The sequence below is a fragment of the Meleagris gallopavo genome, chromosome 2 (genome assembly GCF_000146605.3).
Source record: "Meleagris gallopavo isolate NT-WF06-2002-E0010 breed Aviagen turkey brand Nicholas breeding stock chromosome 2, Turkey_5.1, whole genome shotgun sequence".
Taxonomy (NCBI): domain Eukaryota; kingdom Metazoa; phylum Chordata; class Aves; order Galliformes; family Phasianidae; genus Meleagris; species Meleagris gallopavo.
In genome coordinates this window covers 946,852-963,668 of record NC_015012.2, presented here as the reverse complement: position 1 = coordinate 963,668, position 16,817 = coordinate 946,852, and the positions used below count along the sequence as shown (strand labels likewise).

Genomic DNA, 16,817 nt, shown 5'->3' with positions numbered 1-16,817 from the left:
TGAAGCGCTCATCTGCTCTCAGATCCCTCCTCCTTGCCACTGTTTTCTATATTACTTCTTTCCTTAATGCTCTTTTTCCTTGGGCTCATTTCCCAGCTTTCTGTCCTCAGCTGATGCCTTGGTCATCAGGCTTTTGTTGCTTCTCTGCAGTCCCATGAGTGGGATGCTGTAGTTGGTAAGGCACAAGGTGGGGTCAAGCCCTGCGCTTTGGCCACATCAGTGCTGCAGCCGTGGGGCAGTGGCTCGCAAGCTGCACAGAGGTAAAGGCTGTAGGGCTGTTAGCTTTGTGCCCAGGTGGCCGAGAAGGCCAACAGCACCCCGGCTTGTGTCAGCAGCAGGAGGTGAGCGTCCATTCACACCGGCACTGGTGAGGCCGCACCTCGAGTGCTGCGCTCAGTGCTGTGCCCTCACTGCAAAAAAGACACCGAGGGCCTGCAGCGTGTCCAGAGAAGGGCAGCGGGGCTGTGAGGGGTCTGGGGCACAAATGTGATGGGGAGCGGCTGAGGGAACCGGGGCTGTTGGGTCTGGAGAAGAGGAGGCTCAGGGGAGACATCACTGCTCTCTGCAATGACCTGAAAGGAGGCTGTGTGAGGCGGGGTCGGCCTCTGCTCCCAGGGAACGGCCGTAGGACGAGAGGGGATGGCCTCACGTTGTGCCAGGGGAGGTTCGGGTTGGCTGTTAGCCACAATTCCTTCTCCAGAAGTGATTCTGCACTGCCACAGCTGCCCAGGGAGTGGTGGGGTCACCTGGAGGTGTCCCAGAGCCGTGGGGATGTGGCACTGAGGGACGTGGGCAGTGGATGTGGTAGGGGCGGGTTGGTGGCTGGACATGATGATCTTTTCCCACCTTTATGATTCTATGATCATACCCCCCCGCTCTGTAGAAGTGCATTGCAGCGAGTGGGCATGTGCTGTCTTATGCAAGAGGGCATCCACTGGAACTCTGTGCAGTCTGACATAAACTTTGCATTCCTCTGCACTGTCATTGGCATTTTCTGTATTTGGAGCAGCACACTCAAAGTTGTCAGGTTGGACATGTTACATTTTCGTTTAAGATTTGTAAGTCTGTATGTCCTGTTTCTGAATGCATCAACAGCATTAAAGAGACTTGTAGGAGGTTTAGATGCTCAGCTGCTTGGAAATGCCAACTGCTTTCATTTGTAGGTCTAATTATGGACTTAGGATTTCAAGTTTGAGCACCTGTGTTTTGATAAATTTGGTCTGTAGTAGTTCCCAGCTCAATGAAATGACTTTCTGCTAACAAGGAAAGGCTTCATCCAAAGCCCTTGGCAAAAGAATTTAACCACAAAGATGTCTAAAATTTTCTGTCTGAGAGTTCTCAGCTTGGCAGATAGCTGTTCAGGAGTTTCTGAATTAATGTGTACTGTAGTGAACCTGTACACTAAGACAGCTCTCATATGCAGTGTTTTCATGTATGAGTAATTGTGAAAGACTCTGGGAAGAGAATGTGGAAAGAGGCCATTTTTCCATGGTTAAAATAAATGCAAGTCTACCTCAAACATGCAGTTATGGAAAAGTTCATCGTGATGTTGTGTAAATACAGTTACAAATGCTGAATCTGCAATCAAATACTGTAATGGGGGAAAGGGGAAATAAATGAGAAGTTTGTTCTCTGCTCTTTTATACCTGTACTAATCCAAAGAGACCTCTGCTGTTTCAAGGGATCTGTTGTGGATTTGATATGTATTTGAGAGCAGAAGTTGCCCTGTTCTTCCTGTGATGGATGGTAATTCTTGAGCTAACTACTGGGCACTTTGATCAGTCCAAAGTGGCTTTTACATCACAGCTCTATGGCTGACCTCTTCACACCTTGAGAAAGCTGCTTACATGAGCAGCATGCAAGTCTGCAATCTATACTCCAGGTTTATTCCATAGATAGTAACTCAGTAAAATCCCCAGTGATGAAAGGGAACGCGATAAAACAGGGAAAAAGGTGGATTTCTGATGAGAAGTCACATTTTCTGCAATGACTTGGGAAAGAGACGAAGCCAGCTTCTTTCACTTAATAGACAGGATGTGTCTGAGCATCACATTCCCATTTAGGTACGTGAACTGTGATTTATTTTGAGTAACACTGTGTTGTTTTCTTAACAGATGAACGTGAGGCAGTTCAGAAGAAGACTTTCACCAAGTGGGTTAATTCCCACTTGGCACGTGTGTCATGCAGAATTACAGATTTGTACACCGACCTTCGTGATGGAAGGATGCTCATCAAACTCCTGGAAGTTCTTTCAGGAGAGAGACTTGTAAGTGTTTGCTTATTAATATTTATTGTGGTTTTCTTGTTCATTTGTTTTAGTGAATGCTTGACCCAACTGAATATTGAAGGTTCAACACTGCAAGTGTCTTATGTATTAAATGAGGTAAAAAAGGTTTATTATTTCAGGAACAGCTGGATCCAGACACCATTAAAATATCTTCCTACTGGTTTAGGTAAAAACCAAAGGAAGTCTTATTTGAATGCTTCTTACAGGTGAGAGACTGAGCACTTGTGCAGCATGCTGCCTGCTCCTGAGTCTTACAGAGGCAGATCAATAAATACTCCTCGTGAAATGCCAGCCCAAGGCCTGGGTTTTCCCTTCTCCCCTCCCTAGAGTGTGCTGCAGGGGAGTGAAGGACAGCAGGTTGGAGAAGGCCAGCTACACGCTGGGGAGCATTACAGTGCTTTCACTGTGCCATCATCCATCACATCCCATTACTAAGTAATGCTCTTGGGTGTACTTGAGTTTATTACAATAGATAAGGCTTGGATTGTTTTTTTGTTATTGTTGTCAGAGAAATACCTAAAACATATTTAATAAATAAATTCCTTGGAAAAGAAAGAAAATCCCTTTGATATTAGGTTCTGGTGGTCAGTAAAGCTCTCTAGTGAAAAAAGCTGCTGCATGACAGGAAAACTGGGTGTGATGAAATGGCTGAAGAATATCACTTTTTCATTCAGTTCCTTAAAATGATGGCTATGCTCTTAACTATCTAATTTAAAGCAATCTTTTCAAAGAAATACGGGTCTTTAGCTAAGACCTAAGGCTATATGAGGTTGCAGCTGTGTAATCGCTTGTCATGGAGCAGTCCTATTAATGAAAGCTCCATGAGCTAAAACCCTGGGTAATGAATTGAACATATGGCCTACAATGTAGCATCTGTATAGTGAAGCAAAAAAGGGAGATTTCCAAATGCATCTGTGAGGTTAGAAGGAATCTCTGGCATGCAGGACAGTATCCTGTCCCAGCATTGTGTGGGTTGTGGTAAACAATCTCAGTGCTCTCTGCTATATTTTGCTGGAGATACGTTTTTCTCTGTGTCAAATAATTTACTTCGGTGAGATGTTAGGTTTGTCCTGCTCGCTGCAGGGAGCACCAGGATTAGGTTTTATTTGTACAACATGCTCCCATTATTTGAGGACTGGCAGCATTCTGGCACCTCTGTTTAGATCTCCGTATCTACCTGCCAAGATTTGACTTTCAGTGTCTGTTAGCAGCAGTGAAGCTCAGACCAGCCGTGTGACTCGTGCTGCATGATTCATACATTTTTTACTCCAGGTTTCAAAAATGCAAACAGGGCTTATGCAAGCTGTTTGGGTGGGGAGTGTGCAGGAGTCACCCAGTGAGACTGCTGGATCTGAGCTCACATCATCCTCAGCGTATTGCATCGGCAGCTGTCTGCACTACCACAAATTCCTATTCGTTGTAGCTTTGTTATCTCAGGATGGAGGACAGCAGTCTCTGTTTGAACAGTGCATTCCACCACACCTTTCTCTGCAAACAAGAATACAGATAATGCAATGCTCTAAACTTTGAGACCATTACACACAGCACAAAAATTCCAGTAGGATTGGCACATAGCATACACCTGCTGATGTTCTCCAGCCTGTTGGAATTTGTTGTGGCTGTCACTGGTAAAGTTCTGACCTTGCCATGCCACCCAAGCAGAAATGCAAAGGCAGTATCTTACGCAGAAAACTCCAAATCAAGACAAGAAATATCAAATTTTAAGGAAGCAATAAACAAACCCAGTAACTAGTCTAGATCATTATTTTAATATGATGTGTTTACTGATGCACTAGAACAGGAATTTTATGCACATATTTGAATCCAGGATTCTGGGGCTGGTGCCCATGGAGCAGAGCTGCTATGCCAGAGCTGGGACACAACCTTTCCCTCACCCCCACCTGCCCTCCCCTGACGCAGCTCCATGCTATTCTCTCAGGCCCTGGTGCTGTCACAGAGAGCAGAGCTCAGTGCTGCCCTGTGCTCCCTGTGAGAGCTGCAGCCCCCATCAGGCCTCCCCTCAGCTCCTCTGCTCTGTGCTGAGCAAACACAGGGCCCTCAGTGCTCCTCATATGACTTCCCCTCTGGACCCTTTCCCTGCTCTGTAGCCCTCCTCCGGATGCTCTCTGATGGCTTTATGTCTGTTTTTGTACTGCAGCCCCAGAGGACAGGCAGTGCTGGCAGTGAGGCTGTGCAGCACAGGGCCTGGTGTCCCCAGGGTGTGGTTGGCCCTTCTGACTCCAGGGCACACTGCTGGCTCAGCATCAACTTGCTGCCAGCCAGAACCCCCAGATTCCTTTCCATGGGGCTTCTCCCCAACCCCTTGTCCCCCAGTCTGTGTGTATAGCCAGGTTTGCCTTGTCCCAGGTATACGATCTGGCACTTGCTCCTGTTAAATTTCATATAATTAGAAGTGACCATGAGTTACAGTGGCTGATGTGGGGCACTCCAGTATGGCAGCAAATACAGTGAGGGCCAAGCTGCTGCTGAGTACAGCCACACTTCCCCATGCCTGGTGCTCCTGCTGCTCCCTCAGCTCCCTCTTCCCAGGGCACCCTGCAAGAGTCAATTAAACCTGATTTGGTGATACCAGCAGATGGATGGATCCAGCATCATCTCCATTGAGAGCCTCCTTTGAGGGACTGTTGCACCCAAAAGTAGTATTGGGTTCATGGAACTGCTCCCTTTCTTGAGCTGAGATCTGACTTTCTCTACTCTGTTCTCCAGCCTCTGGAAGAGATCAGTGCCAGCTGAAAGTTGATGGTTGCTCTGGTGTTTACTTGTCCAGAGCAGTGCCTTGCTAGCAAGCAGATCACTCTTGTGATGTGCTGCTACTTAGACTGCTGTTTCTAGGGGACGTAATTTGGCTCTGGCTGAAACTCTTCCCCTTGAATGCAGTCTGAGAAGAGGATTTTGCCTGACCTGTTTCCACAGCCAGTTAACTACATTGCAGAAAACAAAGAAATTGTGTCAGTTAGTAATTTGTCTTCTTATCTCTGGTAACTTCTCAGTGAACATGGAACAAGCTATTCATCTGTAACCCCTCTCTGCAGAACAGAGTTACCTTAATTTTCTTCAGTTTTACAGCTGATTTTTGCACACTGCTAGCACAACTCGTGGCTTTTTTCATTTGCACTGGGCCTTCATAAAATGATGTTACTTTGGTGTGGCAGTTCCTCCCGAAAGGAATCATTTGGAATAAACTTTGTATGTTAGTTTCATAACTGCTTATCTACTTGAGCTGGCCAAAAAAAAATCATTTTTCTTTCTGAGGGTGTTTTATTGACTAGCAACCGTCCAAACTGGAGTTGACTTTTCAGAGATTGTGCATCTGTATTTACAGATCCTCTCTGGAGCGTTTGTTACCTGTCAGTTGTCAGTTAGTTGCATATCTTTGTAGAGCTGTCTTTTTTAGTACGGAAGAGCTTATAATGGAGAAAAGAGCAACTTAGGAAAATGTAATAAATGTGTTGTGAACTTAAAAAAACAAACAAAAAAATCTTCCAGGTAATGAGTGAGTTGCTGAAGTGCCTAGGTGGAAAACATGAAGGAAGTAAGCATGTAAAACATTTCAGAAAGCAAATGAAATTGGTTGCCCGGTGTATGTGGCAGAAGTCTGGGATGTTAGCAGTCCCAGGTTAGCAGATTTGACATGTGCTGCCATTATCCTTGAGTTGTACATAGGTGGTCAAATATGCAAGACAAGTGCACGCAGTGTTGGTGGCTGGTAGCGGGCTTTGTGGATGACTCAGCTTATTGGACTGAAGAGTTACCATACTTTTTTTTTTTTTTTTTTAATTAACAGTAATAAATGCTTTTCTTCTCCTTTGTACCTTCTAGCCCAAACCAACTAAGGGAAGGATGCGCATCCATTGCTTGGAGAATGTTGATAAAGCCCTGCAGTTCCTGAAAGAGCAGCGAGTGCACCTGGAAAACATGGGATCTCATGATATTGTGGATGGGAATCACAGACTGACACTTGGCCTTATTTGGACTATTATCCTGAGATTCCAGGTGAGGATGCATACATTGCATGCATACCTATACACGGTTGAGTTTTCCATACTTGTTTGTAATCAGTTTTATCTTGCTTTTTACGATTGGAGCATTCCTAAACTCTTCAACCTGATAGGAGATAAAGGTGCCTGGCATCTGATGTGGCATGTTCCAGAGCTGAGGGGAGAGAGTGTAACTTCATGGTCTCCTGTGGCAATCAGTGGGAGTTAGGGCATATGTTTCCTGTGCAGAGGGTTATACATTTTTATTTTTTAACCACTAACAACTATGAAGCTCTTGTCACAGGTATATAGAATCATAGAATGGTTTGGGTTGGAAGAGACTTTTAAGATCATTTAGTTCCAACCCCCTGCTACAGACAGGGAAACCTCTCTCTAGACCACAGCCCCATCCAGCCTGGCCTTGAATGCATCCAGGAAGGGGACATTCACAGCCTCACTGGGCAGCCTCTTCAGTGTCTCACCACCATCACAGTAAAGAATTTCTTCCTAATATCTAGTCTGAATCTGCCCCATTCCAGTGTAAAACCATTTCCCCACATCCTGTCAATACATGCCCTTATAGAAAGTCCCTCCCAGCTTTTCTGTAGACCCCCTTCAGATACTGGCAGGCTGCTGTAAGGTCTTCTCGGAGCTTTCCCTTTTCCAGGCTGGAGAGCCCCAGGGAGGTGCTCCAGCCCTCTGATCATCTTCGTGGCCCTCCTCTGGATCTGGTCCAACAGCTCCATGTCCTTCTTGTGTTGGGGGCTCCAGAATTGGACGCAGTACTCCAGGTTGGGTCTCAGGAGAGCAGAGCAGAGGGGCAGAATCACCTCTCTCAACCTGCTGGTCACATTTCTCTTGATGCAACCCAGGATATACACACATATATATTATTTAGGAGGAAATGCTACTCTCATCTGTTCATATCTTGTGGTGATTGTCATTAACTCTTCTGACTTTGCACTGGAGCGTATGAAAGGTGCCTGCAAGAATCGTTTAGCCTCGCAGCTGAGGACTGTAATTTCTTGCTTTCCTGATAGTTGCATATTTCTCTTTGCCTCCTGTCAGGAAAGGCTGGAAAATCCTTTTGCAGAAACCTATAATAAACAAATATAAGCTCTTTATTTTAAGGTTTCTCAGTTGTTTTTCTAAATATTAAGATGTCTAACTTTCAGCAAGAGCAATAGGGCTTCACAGGAGCTATGATACATTTAAAAAAAAAAAACAGTGAATCACATCCATAATATCAGATATATTTGGCCTTATAAATGTTTTTCCCTCTTTTAAAGTAATTGAGACACAGCCTACCATCTGAGATATCTAGTTGCTACGCTGCTTCGGGTGGACGCTATTCCTGTATTCCTTCCAAGTGTCCAGATTCTTTTTCCACACTGTGTAAACATCCTTGCATTTGAGTTTTTCCATGATCTCCTTGCTCATCCATGCAGATCTCTTGACACCTTTGCCTGATTTCTTTCTCTTAGGGATGCAATGATCTTGAGCTTGGAGGAGCTGGTAATTAAATATCAACCAACTCTCTTGGGCCCTCCTACCTTCCAATACTCCAACCCATGGGATACATCCAGACAGGTCCTTGAAGGAATCAAAGTAGACTTCCCCTGAGGTCCAGGCTTGCAATCCTTATTGTCCTGTTTCTCTCACACAAGATCCTGAACTCCACTATCTCATGATTTCTGCATCCAAGGCTGCCCCAGCTTTTGTATCCCCAACCTGTCAGTCTTTGTTCATAAGAACAAGGTCTAGAACACCTCTTCACCACCTGCACCGGGAATTTATCTTCAGCAGACTCCAGGAGTCTCCTGGATAGCTTGCAGCTCACGGTGTTGCTTTTCCAGCAGACATCTGGGTGGTTGAAATCCCTCATCAGGATGAGAGCCTGTGAGTGTGATGCTTCTTATAGCTGAAGCAAGAAGCATTTGCCAACAGGCTTCCCTTGGTAAGGTTGCCTGTATTATTCCCCAACCACCAGGTGTCCTTTACTGGTCTGGTCCCTAATTTTTACCCACAGCTCTCAACCTGATCATGGCTGTTTTTTGGAGACAGCTTTTTTCAGTGTATCTGCTTCTTAATATAGAATGCAACTCCCCTACCCCTCCTGCCCTACTTATCCCTTCTAAACAGCTTGTAGCCCTCAATCACAGTATTCCAGTTTGCAGGGTAAAACTATGGTGCCACGTAGAACAGGGTTTGCGTTGGCAATTGGAAATATTTTCTGCTGATGTTCAAACTATAGATTAAAAAAAAACAGTAATGTTCCAGTAAAATAAGGGCATATGAAGCTTTCACTGAATATTCTTAAACAAGGAAGAGCCTGCACATTCTTCTAACGTGCTCTTTGGGTCGTCATAGATTTCCTTTGCTACTTAAGTTATGATACAATGTCCTTCATCATTTTTAAGACAGAGAAAAATGTGTTTTCTCAAAGAAAAGCTTTAAAACTTCTTTGTTAATTTCAGATCCAAGATATCAGTGTTGAAACTGAGGACAATAAGGAGAAGAAATCTGCTAAGGATGCACTGCTTTTGTGGTGCCAGATGAAGACAGCTGGGTGAGTGTGGATTAAGTGATTATCTCTAAAGCTCCTACGACATTTTGAGTTTTCATTGAAATCATTTTAAATGGGCAAATACATACATCTCTTTAAGTGGATTTGAACTAGAAAAGTGCACTGATGTTTACAAGTCAGAAAATTCTGATATATTATGTTAATTCTGTGTGATAAACACAAATAAGTATATAGTAAATGCTGACCCTCCTACTTTGAAGAAATAATGGTGTTAAGGTTTTTGCTGCCATCATTTCCTTTTTTGCACATATAATGGTGTGGAGGCATCAGCTGTTCCCCAGTCTATAGTGCCCTTAGATGATGCAGTAGTTGAGTCCCTTGTAAAGAATGATATGCCATTTGCTTATATCTGGATTTTTACAATCAGAGTGAAAGTGAATTTGATGTGTACTGGGTTTCCTGCTTTTCACATGTAGTCTGCGAAATATCGAGAAGGAACAGAACTGTTCCATGGAATTAGTCAAACTTTCCCTTTTGATTACAGCATGAGCAGGCTGCAGGCAAGCTGATAATTTGCTGTGTTCAGTCTGTATCTGTGTATAGTGATTGATTAGGTTTTTCTGAGCATAAGAAGCTGCTCTCAACTCTGTTGCCTCTTAAGGTTTTTTTTTGTTTTGTTTTTGTTTTTTTTTACTTTTTAATGCTCAAAAATAAAATTACTTCTTGTTTAATGGCATAAGATATAGATGTGCATTTTAAGTCTCAAGTGTACTGAAACATGTATTCTGGCTTTCCAAAAATATTTTTGCCCTCCAGGCATAATGCTTTTTCTGTTCACACTTAATCAAATGTAGTGACATCCACCTATCATGGTGGATATCAGCAAAGGTAGAGGTTGGTCTCTTGTCCTGGTCGAATCTTTGACTGTGAACTAGAAGCTGGGAAACCAAAATTCATGACACAGAATTCATTTTGAGAGCTGCAAAGAAAATAAACCAGTGGTAAGCTGGCTTCTGTTTCATGTTCTCTGAATCTACGATTCAGCCACATGCATATAAATTCCTCTGGGTTTACAGCAGTAAATAAGATGCTCTTACTTCTAGTGTCTAATTAGAAAACAGTTGTGATGATAGATTGTCCATGGAGGGAAGGAATGTCTTACCATTAGCTTTACAACAAATACGTCACTCCTGCAACCAGCCCTTAGCAACAGATTGTACAGAGCTGCAGCAGAGGTGCTGTATTCATTGTGTTCTCTTTGTTCTGGCAGTTACCCCAATGTCAACATTCACAACTTCACAACAAGCTGGAGGGACGGAATGGCTTTCAATGCACTGATACACAAGCACAGGTACGTGTGGGGAGATGTCCTGGTGGGTTTGGAAAGCTTGGACTGCTGAAAAGTGCATGGTGTTTTGAAGTTACCATGCAGCTTGATTTTAAAATCTGTGGACAGAAGGAAGTTGAAGAATTACTTGAGAGTTTTACAGCAACTTGCCTTTCACTTTTTCACTCTTGTGTTTGCTGTGAGCTCATCTGGGCAACAGCTTCTCATACCACGAGTTTCGTTTCAAGAGAATAAATTATACACACTGTTGTTTGGTTCTGTGACTGACTACACTGGAGGAGAAGTCTTTATACCTAAACTGCATAGCCAGTTATGAGTTCTGAATTCACAGGCCAGGAGAGTGGAATGCAGTGGCAGCCTGAAAGGGAAAAAAATCACAGCAAGGATTATAGAATCTGGTGCTAAAGTTGGACACAGCTTCAGTGCCACTCATTGGTGAGCTCGGGTGATGTTAGTGGGATGGCTTACATGCTCACCTTGTTGGGAGGAGAGACTGACTTCCCATAGCTGTTCACTTGCCTTTGTCCCTGGTAAGCTTTGTCCCTGGTAAACTGTTATTTTTTGTCATGGGCTAGGTTCTGCTGCCCTGCTAACTGCTAGGTGTTACTTCATTCTTTTAATTCTCACACTGAAATGCATAGGAGTACTGGGCAAGTGAAACCTTGGCAGCATGAGAGGCCAGGTTTTCTAGGGATGGCACATTCTATGTCATTTGTTTATTGAGGGTGGATATGCTGTGCTTTGGCAAATCTAAAGAATTTTTCATCCTGTCTAGGCCTGATCTGATTGATTTTGACAAGTTGAAGAAATCAAATGCACACTACAATCTGCAGAACGCTTTTAACCTTGCTGAGCAACACCTTGGTCTTACTAAGCTCCTGGACCCTGAGGGTAAGAATTCCTGCAGTTTTAACACTTTGCAGCTCTTTGTGGGTTCTATTCTCCCGCCTTGTCAGAGGATGCTGTTTTGTGATAGCTTTTTGCCTTGAAGAGCAGCTAGCAGGATGCTGCTGACTCACTCAGTGATACAGCCAGAGAGGGAAGGAGAGAGTGCAAGATGTCTCCTGCAGAGGACTGAGCAGTAGAAGCAAAACAGCCCTAAATTCAGAATTTATATTTCCCCATCTGACAAGATCACTGGACTGGCCATGTGTACATAAAATCATTCCAATTAGGGGCGTCCTTCTGTGTGCTCTGAAAAAAGTGTTTTTGTTTCTCATCCTGAACCAGAAGATGACTAATGTGGATTTCACCCAGTAGTGAGCCATTTCTTTCAGACTCTTGGTGAGATTTATCCCAAGCATTTGTGAGGCTGTGCACTCACGTGTGTTGGAAGGAATGCTCACAACTCCAGGACAAAATTTTTCTGTCACAGGGCAAATAAATAGGGGCTGTGTGTCTGGGCAAGTTTCTTCTTGCTTGTTTTCCTGTGCTTCGTAATTGCTGCAGAAAAAAACGATTTGTTTTCCATCTGTGCATCTCTGAAGATCTGCCTGGACAGACATGCCATTCGTTTTGCATTTCTTCACATACTGATAGAGCATTGAAGATGTCAATTAGCAGTAGGTCTGCTGACTCACATGGACATTAGGGAGGTTGTTCAGCCGTGCAGTCTGTCAAAATCGTGAACCAGATGCTAAGGCCCAAAGATCTCCAGCCCCAGCTTTAGCTGTGGTCTGCACTGAGGTGGATAAAGGAATACTTCTTAATGACAGAGTGTACAACATTGGGTAATCCAGAACCAGTCCAAAGCTGCTAAATATGTTTCTGATCAGGATGTAAATGTTAGGACTTGAACTGCCACTGAACCCATCTCTCTGACTCTCGAACCCATTCTTGTTGGATTATTAGCTTTGTTGTTTTAGTCCATGCACTCCCGCTGTGCTAAGGCAACTGTTGTTTGCTTTGCAGATATCAGTGTTGATCATCCCGATGAAAAGTCAATCATCACCTACGTGGTGACATATTATCACTACTTCTCCAAAATGAAAGCTTTAGCTGTTGAAGGAAAACGCATTGGAAAGGTTTGCAAATTGAAGTTATAAGTTATTGCAAAGCAATTTAAATCTTTCTGATTTTTGTTTTTTTTTCCTCTCGAGTGTTAAACCTTAGAGAATCCACTGTATGGTAGTTTTTAGTTTTGCTTTTGAAATGCATTTTGAATGTTAAATATTCCCATATGACCACGAGGAGTACTTAATTTCCAGCTGCTCTCATTAGAAAACGTTTGGCTGGTGTTTCATTTTTGCTTGTTAATTTTGCATCATTGCTGCTTTGCCTTTCCCATTAGCTGCTCCTCACCCTCTGGGTCTCCTGTCTCTTCTGAAGCCCAGAAAAGTCTCTCATTTAAAAAACATACTGTTGTTCTCTGCCCTTTGGCAAAGCTGCCCCCATCCTTACAGCTGGCAGACTGGATGTGAATCCTGTTGTAACCTTCTGCTCTGCCCCTCTGTTCCCTTGGGATCATGGGAATTCAGCACCAAAAAATGCAAAGCCCTTGTACCCCAGGGAACACAGGCCCTGTAGTGCTCAGGGGTGAGCAGTCTGATTCTTTAAGTAGCTTACTGGATTTAGATGACTCTGAAGTGTGCTGCCCTTGTTACTCACCTTATTTTGTGCTGCTTGTTGCAGGTGCTTGACAATGCCATTGAAACAGAGAAAATGATTGAAAAATATGAATCGCTGGCTTCTGACCTTCTGGAGTGGATTGAGCAAACCATTATCATCCTCAACAACCGCAAATTTGCCAACTCACTAGTTGGTGTGCAGCAGCAGCTGCAGGCATTCAACACCTACCGCACAGTAGAGAAACCACCCAAGTAATCTTAATCTTAGCTTAAAAAAACAGTGGTCTTGTTTTGTTCAATCAGTAGTTGATTTAAAAAAATACAAACGCATAGGAGTAATTTTAATCTTGGCCTAAGAATTTATTTTTCTGAGCGTTACTAGATATCACATTTCTAATGGGCACTGAGCATTATTACTTGGATTCTATTTGTTTTAAGCTATTTGATATGCATGTAGTAATAACAATAGCAATAATAGTAATTGAAAACAAGCGTGCTGTTTGCAGGATCTCATGGTACTGGAAGCTATCACTTCACAGGGGTGCCTGGCTTGTAATGCAAGCAGTAATAGTATACCATATTGGTATGCTAATATCACTCATCGTACTCACTAGCAGCATATAATACCAAGACACAGCTATTAAAAGGCTCTTACTGTTTTTCCATAATCAAGAGGAAGTGTGTCTGGCTTCGTAAAACATAACTATGCTATGATATAATGATATATGATATGATATATAATAATATATATATAATGATATAACCAAAGCCATGCAGTTTATTTCTGGAGAGTTTATTTTAGCATTACGTTATCAGATCTGTTTATTATTTTTTCTAATATAAGTTTTAATGGATAATAATTACAATCAAAAACATTACAGAATATCCAGACATCCTCTAAATTGCAGCCTATTCCCCAGTGCCTATGCAGTTTGTTTGTTTCCCAGGCATACAACTCAGGGAAAAGAGTGGGAAGAGTTTATGGAGTGCAGTGGGCTCTAAACAAAACTTCAGTTTCTTGGGTTGATAAAGTAGGATAGCGCACGTAATAGAGTAAGAAAATATGCAGCCTTCTATGCCTCAAAGAGGTTTAAATCTAAACAGACAGACAGCTGACTTCTGTGAAGGAGTGAGTGAGTGAGTTTGTTTCTGCTTGACCCAGCTGATTGCAGGGGTGGGGGCTATTTCTACTGCTTCCAGCTTTCACATGAGATTCAGGTGTTTATCTGAGTACTCCATTCATGTCAATATTTTAAGGAAGTGCTTTATAATACCTTGGTAGCCATGAAAGCTTTATTGTAACAGTATTCCTTTGGAAAATTTTGTTTAGGTTTACAGAAAAAGGAAACCTGGAAGTGCTGCTTTTTACCATCCAAAGCAAAATGAGAGCCAACAATCAGAAAGTATACATGCCAAGGGAGGGCAAACTCATCTCTGACATAAACAAGGTAAACTGAGGCAGCCCATCCTTTGCAACTCAGTTGGTTTTTCTTTTCAGTGTCTGTCTCTGCAGTCTTTGCATACTGGGACCGTGTGAAGATAATATCTGCTATTTCCAGGCCTCATGTAGGGACTGTAAGGGATGGGACAGGTAGAGAGATCTTTTCCCTTGTCTCAACTCACTGATATGAGTTGAGTCCCTGGATGGCTTCAGTATTTCTAAGCTCTTCCTCATGGAGAAAAATGTGCAGTAGTTCTGAGTAGTCAGTTACGGATGTAGTAGCTCTTGTTCCTCTGGGATCCTGGCTATTAATCAGCAGAAAGTAGCAGCAATATCTAGGTATTGCATCCTTCCTCACTTAGTTTTGATGAGGTGTGTTCTACCAAAGCTCCTGAAAAGAAGAAGGTTGTTTGAGACCCAGCAGCAGGCAGCCTGTGTCATTCAGGGTTATAAATGCCTCTGCCTTCCATGGCTCCAAGCAGGGAGCAGAACTGGCTTTTATCTGCCTCTCAGCCCTTCTGTCCACAGCATGGGAGAGAAAAGGAAGTACTGTGACTCATGTTATGGGTTCTCTTTTGGGATTTAAGTAGCTATTTTTTATGCTGGTGCAGCCAACAGAACTGCAGCAGAGCTGACAAACTCTATCAAGGATGACAAACAGCTTAAAAGTGTGAGCTTTTCTTATTTGTGTTTGATCATGTTTGGCATTCCCAGAGCAGCTGTTCTGGGTGTCTGTGGCTTCAATCTGCATCCTAGAGAGCAGTAAACTGCATGACTCTCCTGTTTGCATTAAGCTCCTGTGCCTGTGAATGCCTAAAATACTTTGAGTTTCAGGCAATTTCACATCTGTTAGGATTTAGAAGAATCTGGGGTAGTTTATGTTTAATTGTGGGTATTTTTGTTGTTTGTAAGAAGATCTGAAAGGTGATTAGCTGGCTTTCAGTGTGCTTCTAAGATTTTGTTTTTATAGTACTAATGCCATGCGTGTAACTTCTCGCTTTGGGGGAAAAAAAGGACTCTGATGCAGCAAAAGAAATTTGGTATTTGTTTTCCTTCCCAATGAGGATGTGATAACAACAGCTGTAAACTGATTTTGCACACAAATATCTAATTGTCATTTCCTAAAGGAAAAAGATAGAATTCCTTCTTTGAGAATAGCACTCAGAAGATTTTGAAAGAGTTGCTCTCTTACATGATCAAGCCAGGTGCTTTACCTAAGGGTCAGTGGAGGCAAATAACAAATGAACTCAGGAAAATGCATCTGAGATAAATAAGGCTTATATCTCTTGCTCAGAAAAGGAATGAATGAATGGAGACCAAAGTTTAAGTCCGTATGAGCAGACAAGGTGTAAGGCCAGCCAATATAAACCAGATATACTGGCACATAAGCAAATCAGCCAATTCTGTGAAACTTGGATGAAGTGACTTCAGTAGTGATCTCATGTGAAACAGACATGATTTATTGTATGAATGTGTATTTAGGAGGCAAATGTTTGTTTGTTTTTTACTTTTTTTTTTCTCCACATCTTCAGGCCTGGGAAAGACTGGAAAAAGCTGAACATGAAAGAGAACTGGCACTGCGAAATGAGCTTATCAGACAAGAGAAACTGGAACAACTTGCACGCAGATTTGATCGCAAGGCAGCTATGAGAGAAACTTGGCTGAGTGAAAATCAACGTCTAGTTTCTCAGGTGCCTCTTTCAGAAATTGTCTGTGTGACTTAAATGATTCCAAGTACTTAAAGGACACAGTTCTTGCAAAGAGAATGTTTTTTCTCCTGTGCCACTTATTTTACTGAATCTATGTATATTTATATGTATTGTATGTCTGTGTAAATGTATTTTTAGAGTATATATTACTGTCCTGTCTTTAATGTGTTTGACATACCATTCTTGGAATCTATCAGTCTGTAGTCAGGAGAAGCTCATGGAAATAAGCACCCACAGTTGAGATTTTTTTTACCTGAATGTTCAGGTCAGTTCAATGGAATTCACCCAGTTGTTATTATTTACTAGAGATGGATTTAAAACAACAACAACACACAAAAAAACCAAGAAGGTCCTGATGGCCACTGTGATTCTTTCCCCAAAAGTTATGTCTCTGATTTTATCAGAAGAGTTTTCAGAGCATTTTGAGATCCTCAGTTGGTAATAACAAGTGTTTTCTGCACAATCAGAAATCACTTTTAAGTTTGAGTATGCCACTGCTGAAGAACTGTCTCTGTCGTTACAGGATAACTTTGGCTTTGACCTTCCAGCAGTAGAGGCTGCAACGAAAAAGCATGAGGCCATTGAAACAGACATTGCAGCATATGAAGAGCGAGTCCAGGCTGTGGTTGCAGTTGCAAAGGAGCTTGAGACTGAAAATTATCATGATATCAAACGCATCACTGCAAGAAAGGACAATGTTATACGCCTGTGGGAGTACCTCCTGGAGCTACTCAGGGCACGAAGACAACGGCTGGAAATGAATCTTGGCCTACAAAAGATTTTCCAGGAAATGCTATACATTATGGATTGGATGGATGAGATGAAGGTAGATGTTATCTATCTGAGAACATGGAATAAATATTCTAGAGAGGTGTACATGGCTTTTCTTTAGTGAATTTTTAAGACTCATTTTGCCTTTCTGGTTTAGTGGGCAAATTCA

At 42.6% G+C, this 16,817-nt stretch overlaps 1 protein-coding gene across 1 annotated transcript in view; it reads left to right on the top strand.

The window, feature by feature from the left end:
* Positions 1–16,817, top strand: part of SPTBN1 (spectrin beta, non-erythrocytic 1) — a 90,130-nt gene that overhangs the window by 33,761 nt on the left and 39,552 nt on the right. The window contains 10 exon segments of the mRNA XM_010706345.3: positions 2,115–2,266; positions 6,128–6,301; positions 8,763–8,854; positions 10,083–10,163; positions 10,936–11,051; positions 12,072–12,184; positions 12,792–12,979; positions 14,058–14,175; positions 15,701–15,859; positions 16,401–16,703. Coding sequence (XP_010704647.1) covers positions 2,115–2,266; positions 6,128–6,301; positions 8,763–8,854; positions 10,083–10,163; positions 10,936–11,051; positions 12,072–12,184; positions 12,792–12,979; positions 14,058–14,175; positions 15,701–15,859; positions 16,401–16,703 — 1,496 coding nt within the window.